Genomic DNA, 12233 nt, shown 5'->3' with positions numbered 1-12233 from the left:
CTCTTCCCTTAAAAATCAAAAGGTTACTAGTTCAAAATCTAGCAGAATTTTTTTTATGATTCTGGTTATTATTTTTCTTTATAGAGTTTCAAATGTTCTCTGGCCTTTAAAAAAATAAGTCCAGTAGTGCAATATTAAATCTTTTCCCAGTCAGGTACCAAATAAACCCAGTAACATATGGGCTATTTGTTTGCTAGGAATGAATTCCTATCGTGTCAGATGACCAGAAAAATATCATCATCATCATCATCATCTTCTTCTTCTTCTTCTTCTTCTTCTTCTTCTTCTTCTTCTTCTTCTTCTTCTTCTTCTTCTTCTTCTTCTTCTTCTTCTTCTTCTTCTTCTTCTTCTTCTTCTTCTTCTTCTTCTTCTTCTTCTTCTTCTTCTTCTTCTTCTTCTTCTTCTTCTTCTTCTTCTTCTTCTTCTTCTTCTTCTTATTATTATTATTATTATTATTATTATTATTATTATGCAATTGCATCACAGCGGCCAGTTGTTTCACCGGATTTGGCATTGGTTACTAGTCGGGCCCCACCCAGGGGCCTAGGACATCGTAACGTATTTTTGTAATATGCGTGCAGATCCAAGCAGTGTGGCTTTTTGCATTTGACTGATGGTGATTTTGTCAATTTTTAACTGTTTTAAATGTAATTCCAGTGCTTTTGGAATAGCACCCAGTGTGCCAATTACCACTGGAATTATCACTGCTGGTTTGTGCCATAGTCGTTGAATTTCGATTTTTAAGTCCTGGTATCTTGCGATTTTTTCATGTTCCTTCTCGGCAACCCTGCTATCACCTGGTATTGCGATGTCTATGATTGTGACCTTATTTTTCTCAACCAGTGTGATGTCTGGTGTTGCCAATGCTTTTCTCAAAGTCATGTATCCACTTTGCTTCCTTGTTGTAGTCCTTTGCATTTTCCCACAATTCTTTCCAGAATTCAACTGTGGCCTGTTTTTCTGGTTTTTCACTTTTGGTGTCACCATTCACATTAAGACTTTGATAAAAAACGCCGTTGGTCTGATCGAAATTGCTGATTTTGTTTATATTGGATGATTCGTGCCTCATATCTTTCAATTTTTCTAGCTGTTGCTGTTATCTGCTGTTTTACAATCTCTACAGCTTCATTGATGTTTCTTGTATCCAATCTATATCTTCTGATTAGCTGATCTATGATTTTGTTGTTTTTAAGCCGCTGCTCATGCATGTTCTTTAAGTTACTAGCATCTGCTCTTAATTTTTTGATTTTTTGTTCTAAACGGATTTTCCACTTTGGCTTTGATGCTTTTTCTGTTGTGTGACTAGGTACTTTAATTTGAATGCCTAGTTCATTAGTGACTATTACAGCTGCGCTGTACATTAACTGGTTTGTTTCCAAGATGGATCCCAGTTCAATTGTTGAAAACACTGCATTAACCATTTTCATGATAGGGGCCAAAATTTTCTTAGGCACAGTTTTTAGTGATGGTAAACGTTGCCTTTCCTCATTAAGCAGAAAATGCTCCATGATCTTATCCTTCAATTCTTTTTGTTTTTGAGTTAGTTCATCAGTTGGTTCAGTGATAACTGGTTCTAGTGGTGGTGATGTTATTTCCTCCCCGAGAGCTTCTTCTGGGAGTTCTACTATAATGTCTTTAGTTGTGTCTTGAATATCAGTTATTTCCGCTTGTGATATTGTTTTTTGGGTTTTGCAATTTGCCTGAATTTCCTCATGTTCAACTTCACTAAACACTTTATTCCGTATAATAAATCGCCTTTGATCTGCTAGTTGTTGTTCACTAACATTTGAATCTGGATATTGTTGTTTCCATAATTCATACATTTGCTTTAAATAGCCTCTTTTTTCTGGCTCTGAGTTGTAGTAACAGGCCATTATGGCACGGTTTTCATCTGCACTATATTTTTGTCGTTTTGTTGGCTGGTCCACTTGTAGCCCACTTGTTGACGGATGTCCAGGGACCCCAACATCTGCCGCAGCCCTTGTTAACCCGCGCGACGACCGATGCGGTATGGAATTCTTATTTGTTTTTTTCACCATATTGTATGGGTTGGCGGGGGGGGGTTTACGGGACCAGATGCCAACCTGACCCCAACCCTCCTCCTTTCTCATCCGGGCTTGGGACCGGCAACGGCGGAGTTATTATTATTATTATACAATTGTATCACAGCGGCCAGTTGTTTCGCCGGATTTGGCATTGGTTACTAGTCGGGCCCCACCCAGGGGCCTAGGACGTCGTAACGTATTTTCGTAATATGCGTGCAGATCCAAGCAGTGCGGCTTTTTGCATTTGACTGATGGTGATTTTGTCAATTTTTAACTGTTTTAAATGTAATTCCAGTGCTTTTGGAATAGCACCCAGTGTGCCAATTACCACTGGAATTATCACTGCTGGTTTGTGCCATAGTCGTTGAATTTCGATTTTTAAGTCCTGGTATCTTGCGATTTTTTCATGTTCCTTCTCGGCGACCCTGCTATCACCTGGTATTGCGATGTCTATGATTGTGACCTTATTTTTCTCAACCAGTGTGATGTCTGGTGTATTATGCACCAGTATTTTGTCGGTTTGTATACGGAAATCCCACAAGATCTTGACCATCTGATTTTCGGTGACTTTTTCAGGCTGATGTTTCCACCAGTTTGTTGCTGTTTTAATATTATAATTTTTGCACAAATTCCAATGGATCATTTGTGCTACTGAATTGTGCCGCAATTTATAATCAGTCTGCGCGATTTTTTTACAGCAGCTGAGTATGTGAGCAACAGTTTCATCAGCTTCTTTGCAAAGTCTGCATTTGGCATCATCAGAGGATTTTTCGATTTTGGCCTTGATGGCATTTGTGCGGATAGCTTGTTCTTGCGCAGCCAGGATTAGTGACTCTGTTTCTTTCTTTTATGTACCTGTTGTTAACCATAACCAAGTTTGTTCACTGTCCACTTTATCTTTTATTTTTTCAGAAATTGGCCATGCAGTGCTTTGTTCTGCCAACTCTCCATTCTTGATTTGTCACATCTTTTCTGTATTCTTGTTTCGTCTGTTGGGCCTTCAGTAGATTTTTGTTCTTTACTTCGATTAATAGATGTTCTTGACTTTCTTTTAAATAATCAGCCAGTGCATGTTTTTCTTCTTCAACTGTTTGCTTCACTTGTAATAATCCTCTGCCGCCTGATTTTCGGGGCAGATATAGTCTATCAGTATCACCACGTGGATGTAAACTGTAGTGCATTGTCATTAGTTTCCTGGTTTTTCGGTCCAAAAGGTCCAAATCAGCTTGTGTCCAGTTAACTATACCAGCTGTGTATCTTATAACTGGTATTGCCCAGGTATTTATGACCTTGATTGTATTTCCACCATTCAATTTAGATTTCAAAATTTTCCTAACTCTGTTGGTGTACTCTCGCCTGACAATAGTTTTTACTTCTCCATGCTTGATGTTATCCAACTGCAGAATGCCTAAGTATTTGTAGGCTTCATTTTCTTTGCATTTAATTAATTGGCCATTGGGCATTTCAATTCCCTCACATGCAGTGATTTTGCCCCTTTTTATGGATACAGTGGAGCATTTTTCCATGCCAAACTGCATTGAAATATCGGTGCTGAATACTCGGACTGTGTTTGTCAATGATTGGATTTCTATTTCTGACTTTCCATAGAGTTTCAAATCATCCATATATAGTAAATGCGAAATCTTTTCAGCTTCTTTGGCTGTTTGGTAGCCTAATTTCATTTTTTTTAAGATTACTGATAGTGGGATCATTGCGATGATGAAGAGAAGAGGTGAAAGTGAATCACCCTGGAAAATTCCTCGCTTGATATTAACCATTCCGTAGATCTCATTCCCTGATCTTTTTTTTATTATTATTATTATTATTATTATTATTATTATTATTATTATTATCATCATCATCATCATTATTATTAAACAAATTAGTTGCCCATCTATCAAACAAACTGGTGAACAAAGAAAAGAAAAAGAAAAACCTAATTCACTAAAAACTAAAAGAAAACTTATAAACAAATCAGAATAACAATCAGTCAAACACATCCAGACCCATGTCAGGGCCCTATTAACATACTGGCCCCAAAGCATGAAGGAATAATCAGATCTTCATGGCCTTCTGAAAAGCCAAAATGGCAAGGGCTGTCTGTATCTCAGGGATAGACTATTCCACAAGACAAATGTCATGACAGATAAGGCATTATTTTTAGGGCCAATAGAGCCAAGGGCACACTCACTCTATCTAATCTGGTGTGACATTCAGAAACCATTGGTGAAAGGTGACCTACCCCACAAGTAATCCTGTTTGTAGGGCTTTAAAAATAAGAAACGGTACCTTGGATTTCATTTTAGAACCTACCAAGAGCCAGTTCAATTCACATAACTGTGATATCATGTGGGCATACAGTAAAGCAAGAGTGAGGAACTATGGTCCTTTTATTAATGGTGGACTTCAATTCCCAGAATTCCTGACCCATCCATACTTGCTCAGGAATTCTGAGGGCTGAAGTCTACAAGTCATAAAGGGAGTATAGTTCCCCACCTCTACAGTAAAGCATCCAATAGTGCACATGATATTATATTCTGGATCAAATAAAGCTTCTAAATGCCCTGCTAAGCAGGCACATTGCACATTAGCAATAGTTTGGTCAGGAAGTGAGGCATGAGTATTAGTAAGCAGTTCCTCCTGATACTGGAATGAGTGCAACTATTGTACAAGATTTAATTGTGCAAAGGTCTTCATGGGTACAGTACCTACCATCTGCTTCTTGAGCAGGAGCCATGAGTACAAAAGGACTTCAATACTACACAATAATAGTACCTGGGAGAGAGTTCCTCCATCCAGAGTTAATACTTACTAGATTCAGGGGGTGTAAGAGACGGTGCCTATGGAAGGGGAGCTGGGGTGGCAGACTATAGTGAAAAGGCAGATTCCCAGGAAGGAAGAAGCAAATTCCAGAAAAGAGAAGGAATACAAGGCAGCAGAGCCCAGATTGGATAGGAGACAGAGGAAAAGAGCAAGAATAGCCATTCCCTAGAATCTCCCAGAGTATATTTCTTAGGCTGGGAATAATACGGGTTCATCCTGGCAAGATTCTATCTGCTATGGGTAAACAAATAAAGAACTGAATTCTGAATGAATTGTTACATGTTGTTCTTGGGCCTAGCCTGGTGGGGGACCCTAAAACCTGGAACTATGAGTCTTTTCAGAGCTAAGCCCTACCCAGACCCACATAGCCTCCGAGCACTGAAAAAATACCTTGATGGCATCACTAGGGAAGCCTCGGGGAGAAACCTAAATATCATCAGTATAGTGGGGATATTTAAAGCCATCCTGCCAGATGACCTTCTCCAGTAGTTTTATTTAGATGTTAAAGAGGATCAGAAAAAAAGGGGTGAACCCTGGGGCTAGAGCTAGACTCACATCAATACTGCCTGGACCTGACCCCAGAAAGAAAAGAAGAATTATTAAGGAATCGTGCTTCCTTACAATTCCAATACCCTTAGCGGAGCCAGAAGGATATCATGACTGATTATACTGAGATTCCCTGGAGATCAAGGAGGACCACAATAGAAATGAAGACTGAAGAGTTAATCCATAAGCATGATCGGTGTGCGGTGAGCTTCATGGCCGGTGAGGCAAGTGCGAAAGCCCCGCCGAAGCCCCGGCGCCGCGTCCGCCATAGAGCAGGACTGGGACCTGCTCTATGGCGGACACGGCACCGGGACTTTAAAGTCCTGCCGCTGGTGCCTGCCGCCACTTTAAAGCCCTGCCGCCAGGGCCTGAGCGGCCATGATTCCCCCCTCCCCAGCCAGCCAGCCCACCCAGCCCATTCCTCCCCCCTCCACCGCTGTGTCCAACAGGCCAGGCGTCTCGTGTTTATGGCGGACATCAATGCGAGACACCTGGCCTGTTGGACACAGCGGTGGCAGGGGGAGGAATGGGCTGGGTGGGCTGGCTGGCTGGGGAGGGGGGAATCATGGCCGCTCAGGCCCTGGTGGCAGGGCTTTAAAGTGGTGACTACTATAGTCTAGCCTGAAACCTGATTGAAATAGCCCCAACTATCCACTTCCTCTGGAACCATTAAAGCTGCAAATCTACCACCTTCTAAATAATCTTAACCTCAGCAAGAGAATGCTGGATGTAAGTTGTTCAATAGTGTTGAGTTAATAGATGATCAGCTGAGGGGAGGGAAACCATCAATTAGCAGTAGCAATAGCAGTTAGACTTATATACCGCTTCATAGGGCTTTCAGCCCTCTCCAAGCGGTTAACAGAGTCAGCATATTGCCCCCACAGTCTGGGTCCTCATTTTACCCACCTCGGAAGGATGGAAGGCTGAGTCAACCCTGAGCCAGTGAGATTTGAACCGCTGAACTGCAGCTAACAGTCAGCTTAAGTGGCTGCAGTACTGCACTCTAACCACTGCGCCACCTCCTCCAAGACAGGTTAAAATACCATACATCACTTCTTGAATCCAGTTACGTATCACTTCCTAAGAGGACCTGACCAATGGAATGGACATAGACCTAACAAACAGGTGGTAGAGGTCAAGAGTCCCAAGGATTCTGTCAACTTGCTTGGGAGTCACCAGATTAAACTCAATTCACATAATTGACAAAACTGGCTCAATCACCTACAGTGAATCAGCATGTTTAAAGTCATGTGAGTGACTTTAGTGAATCTAGATTAAAGTGAATCTAAAACACTTAATCTAACAGATATTCAACAAAATTCTCACAGTGACTCCGCAATTAGTCATCTAATCTCTCCTTACTAGAAGGCCCTGCGTTACCTGAAAGAGGATTCCCAGGCAGTTGTTCATGGATGGAAAAAGGACAGAGAAATATACATGTTTTATCACCAAAAGGAAGTCCCCTCTTACCTGTGTCAGTTGGACTTGCTCTTCATCTTCCTCCTTTAGGGGTTTCTTATGCTACTTCATCTCCTGGTGTTTCTCTGAAAACCAAGAGGCCTTCTAAAACCCTCATGCATAGAGAATCCACATAGCACAAACTAATCCAAAGCCATCGTTGCTTATTCATTCCAAGCAACAATTAAGGACTCCATCAAACCATGCATTAAAACTTCAGAAACTACCTAGGTTTCCTCTGGATCCCACTGGGTCCATCACATGCCTGGGATAGACCAGTTCAACCAATCCCCTTCTTTGATTGGAGGGCAGCCCTGGAAAATCTCAAAGCAGGGGACCATCTATCCATGGCAATGGGTTGAGGACAACATCCCCCAACTTCAAATCATGTTAACCACTGCTTCAAGACAAAACCAGATCTAGTGGATCATCTCTCCCCTGCTCCACCTCCCCCAGCTAATTTGGGCCTCAATTAACCTTGAAATGTTTGCCATGGTGATCATGAACTCCTGAACAGTGATATGCGGTGAGCTTCATGGCCGGTGAGGCAAGCGCGAAAGCCCTGCCGAAGCCCTGGCGCCGCATGTGCCATAGAGCGGGACCGCTCCTGAACCACATATAACTTAGGACAAGCAAAGGCAGGCCTGAGGAACTCCACTGCCAAGAAGCTTCTATTTATATGGCAACAGTTATAACATTGTAACTGCACTATAACAATAGTACATTTGTGCTATTATCACACTCACAGTTAAAGTAGTTCCAAAAAGTAACACAAAAAAAACCAAAATCTTTCTAAGTGGGTTGTAAAGCTAACCTTCTACTAATTAGCCCTTCACGATCTGACACTTTTATTGCTTGGCTGTGTTTAAGATCAGATAAGAACGCACAGCTTCCAGCGTGTTTTTATTTGCAATTCTAACTACGACACAACATGGCGTCGGAATATATCCCTAAGGGCTCACTTCAGATTCTTCTTTCTGCATTTTGAAAGCTGTTTGATTCATTTCAAAAATTTGAAAAAAAATTGGATTACTTGACTTTAAAATATGAAGGAAAAGGTGAGAGCGTTGAATGTTTGAATGTTCCTGAAATACAAGTGGAAAATGTGAGAAATGACGTCTGGTCTATCTCAGAGGAAGAAAGGAATGCCATGCTGGAAAGGGGGGGAGCTATAAAGAAGATTCATTTTAAGAGACAGAGCGCAGGAGAAATGAAAACTCCACCCTTGAGAATTAAAGTCAACTTGAAAAGTTTTACAAGCCTGGGACAACATCATTATCTCATCAGTGACATTCTGAGCAAAAAGGTGCGAAGATATCCCTGTTTGGACTTGCTTATAAAAACATTTGGTAAATTTATTCAACGAATGGCAATAGGATTGAGAAGATTTTGCTATTGGAGAGACATAGGCTGACAGATGGAAGAATACAATTTAAAATTAGCTAAATCTGATTACTCTTATTTGTAATAGATATAGCTGAATAATAATTGATATTGATAGTAATGTATATAATGTGGAGTTGATATGATAAATAATAATTGGATATGAGAAAGGAAGGTTGGAAATACTTTTGGGCTACACATAAATAATAACCTTTATATTACAATATTGTGATAATCACAATAATTATCACTACTAAAAAATAAAATAAAATATATACAGTTAAATATTAATTAATATGGGGAAAATGTTATGATATATGATACAACTACAAAGAAGGGAGAATGATAATAAATTATATTGCATGGAGGATGGAATTCTTGGTATTAAATATGATGGATATTCAGTTAAAATAGGATATGAGGATTTGATGTCAATAGAGGATTTTACAAACAAGTAAATGAAATGTCAGCATGTAGTTATGAATTAACTTTTTGGCATAGTTAAGGTTGAAAGACGTTTAAATAATTGTAGTTAACTAGAAGTGGAGGTATAATGATGTCAATATGGTAAACATTTGAGTTAAGATATTTGAAATAATATGAATTAATGGAAGAGATGCACCAAAACGTATTGTAACCAGCTGATATACTATATATATATATATATATATATATATATATATATATATATATATATATATATATATATATATATATATATATATATATATATATATATATATATATATATATATATATATATATATATATATATATATAAACCTGTGGTTTTTTTTCTTTTTTGTTTTTTTCCTCCCTGCCTTGTCTTTTGTTCTTTTTGTCTCCTTTGTTTTTGTCTTTTTTGTTTTTGTTTTTGTGTTTTGTTTTGACTTTTTCTTTTCCCACCGGTGTGGGCATGTATTGTTTAAGATTTTTATTATTATTAATATTTTCAAATAATAATTACAGTCAAATGAAAATGGATATATGACAATGGGGATATGTATGAATATCTGAGTTAAAATACTTGAGTTAATATGAGTTATGTTTGTTGACTGTGGAGATGTACCAAAGTTTATTTGTGACTGACTGATACATTTTCTATAACATGTAAAGAAAGATATTGTACTTGTTTTAAATTGAAATAATAATAATAATTTAAAAAAAGAATTTAAAAAAAAATTGCTAAAGCTGCATATTTTAATCAAGAGGCTTTTACCCTGCAGTGGATTGACCTGGCTCGGGCTTCTCGAAGGCTCAGACTGCACACCTGCAGGAGCTTCAGGATATCGTCAAATTCTCTATTGCAATCTCTCAAGCGGCAGATCGCCCGCTTCCCATACCCCCGGAAAAGCCGCCCGTCAGCTACACGCACATCTGCGAGACGGCGTGCTTCAGCTTTGGTGTCTTCGTGCTCCGCGCTGGCGCCTGCATCCCTCTGCATGACCACCCGGGCATACAGGGGCTGCTGAAGGTCCTCTACGGCACCCTCCACATCGCCTGCTTCGACGAGCAGCCCGAGGAGCCCCAGGACGCCCCCGACGCTGCCGCTTCCGCCGACGCCTCCGAGGCCACCTCCTGCCCCGGCCGCCCTAGCCGCTTGCGCGCCTTGATCTACTCGCACCGCCTCTACACGGCCTCCGCGCCACCCTGCCTGCTCTCCCCACAGCGGGACAACCTGCACCGGATCGCGGCCGAGGGTGCCGGGCCCGCCGCCTTCCTCGACATCCTGGCGCCACCCTACGACCCGGCCCGCGACCGCCACTACTACCGGCTGGCCGATGGGCAGAGCCTCCCGCCCGCAACCGGCCCTCTGTGCGCTCTCTGGCTGCTGGAGACCCCGCAGGTGCCCGACTTCTGGTGTTGCGGGGAGCCTTACCCGGGCCCCCGAGTCTACCACTGAGCCAGGACGGAAGACAGACGGCCTCCTTGGCTTACCTCGGCGGTGGGGCTGCCGAGGGGGACGATGCCCACCTGGACTTTCTGCTGGGTTTGAACGCCGGGTCTTGCCTGGACTTTCAAGGCCCCCTCCTCCTTCGGGGGTGTAAAACAGCATTTCTGAGATCATGGATTGACTCCCCCCTTTTTTATTCTTTTTTAAACTCCCGGTCGAATTATTTTGCAGCAACAAAAAGCACTGTTGACAGCCCTGTCAGATGAAGGGGCAGACGAAGAGGAAAAGTCTTTTTGACAAAAAAGAAAAAAGTAGGAGATGTTGTCATATAACTCCTTGTGTAGGTGTGGCGGTCACCCATGGCCCAGTGCATAACAGGGCATGTGCAGCCACGCTGAACCACACAGGAAAAAACAAGTCCCAAAAGATAAAACATCCTGACCAGGATATGACCATATATAGACAGAACTTCCCTGAGCAGTAGATTAGCAATTGTAGTTTGACAGGCTGTCTTAAATCACATGCTGATTGCTCCTCCTGCCTTTGTCCTATCTCAATAAAAGGGGCTCCCAGACCCCAATCTGGGTCGCCTCATCCCGAGAAAGCTTGTGTCCGTGTCTTTTCTCAACATTGGCCTCATGGGCGAACCACGGTACATCACAACAGGATAGTGCAGGAGTCCCCAATGCCTAGGCTGCAGACTGGTCCTGGTCCATGGCCTATTGGGTACCAGGCCATGCAAGTGAAGGGAGAATACGCAACACTTTATTTGTGTATGCATGGGGTAGATGAGAAACCATCCCCTCCCCCCCTCGTGCTGCCGCTGCTTCTGGTCCATGGTTGAGGACTGCTGTTGTAGAGGAAATCATTGTTCCTGCAAGAGATGTGGATCTTATCAGAACTTTTATCTTAGTGAGTCTCATTACTGATAAGGTATACTCCTTTTAAAAATATTTTTTGCATTTCAGTATGTTTGCTTTAGATTGTTTTAACTTAGTGTTGGCAAATATATAAAACATGACCCAAAGACTGAACCATCCAACCTCAACTGAAAGAAATTTCCCAGATGACTGTAGAGTGAACCCTGTGACCTCCACAGGAATACACAAATCTTTTTTCACATGCACACATCATAATAAGATAAACTCATTAAAAAAAAGATAATCACTTTGGTTTGCAGGAATGTCACAATCCATTAGCACAACAGTGTCTAGAAGTCTGTGGGATCAATCTTTTGTATCTCCTAATGAAAAACTCCTAAGAGCTATTTCTACCGGTCATTATTCATACATTGATCTAGATGGACTAATAATCCAATTTATTATAATGCAGCTTCAGACATTTATCATTATTAGCTTGCTGAAATAGTCTCTTTTGAAGCTCCCCCTTTTTCCATTTGCCAGACTTCTGGCTACATATTATTTAATATACTCTGCTCTAGTGAAAATTCATTCCTCTTCCAGTTCATCTATACTGACTAGAGCAGTGATGGCGAACCTTTAGTAACTGAGTTACTAAAGACGGGTCCTTCCCCAACAAAGCCAAAAGCTAACCAACCACTAAGGTGGACGATGGACTGTCAAAAAGCCTTTGAGAAATTAAAACGGCTCTTTACCCAAGAGCCCATCTTGCAACATCCCAACCCAGAATGATCTTTTATAATCCAGACGGATGCCAGTGATGTAGCAATAGCTGCAGTACTACTACAAAAAAGTAAAAAAGGCGACCTCTTGCCTTGCGCTTATATCTCCAAGAAACTCACCCCTACTGAAAGAAGGTGGCCCATTTGGGAGAAAGAGGCATTCACAATCAGGTGGAGCATGCTCACCTGGAGAAATCTCCTAGAAGGGGGGGACACACCATTCGAGGTCTGGACTGATCATAAAAACCTCGAAGCACTTTTAGCTCATCGGAGGTTATCCCCTAAGCAAGTTCGCTGGGCACAATACTTCCAAAGCTTCAAATTCGAAATTAAACACATCCTAGCAGGAAAGAACGCGTTAGCAGATGCTCTGTTGAGAAAACCGCAATATGACAGTAAGAAGGAAAAAGTCATCCACCCCATCATATCTCCCTCTCACCAA

At 41.4% G+C, this 12233-nt stretch overlaps 2 protein-coding genes across 2 annotated transcripts in view; one reads left to right on the top strand and one right to left on the bottom strand.

Annotated features, from left to right (window-relative positions):
• KIAA1958 (KIAA1958 ortholog) overlaps positions 1-12233 on the bottom strand; it is a 102753-nt gene that overhangs the window by 44574 nt on the left and 45946 nt on the right. The window lies entirely within an intron of this gene.
• On the top strand, positions 9493-11212 carry LOC148045461 (2-aminoethanethiol dioxygenase-like; the record flags this gene model as incomplete). The annotated part of the gene is made up of 1 exon (XM_087717017.1): positions 9493-11212. A coding segment is annotated over one exon (666 nt), but the record flags the coding sequence as incomplete, so codon positions are not given.

Source organism: Thamnophis sirtalis, unplaced genomic scaffold (genome assembly GCF_051295495.1).
Source record: "Thamnophis sirtalis isolate CommonGarterSnake01/CBP01778 unplaced genomic scaffold, rThaSir2_p1.2 scaffold_5, whole genome shotgun sequence".
In the NCBI taxonomy this organism is placed as follows: Eukaryota; Metazoa; Chordata; class Lepidosauria; order Squamata; family Natricidae; genus Thamnophis; species Thamnophis sirtalis.
Note: the sequence above shows the minus strand (reverse complement) of the source record. Positions and strands in the feature narration are given on the sequence as shown.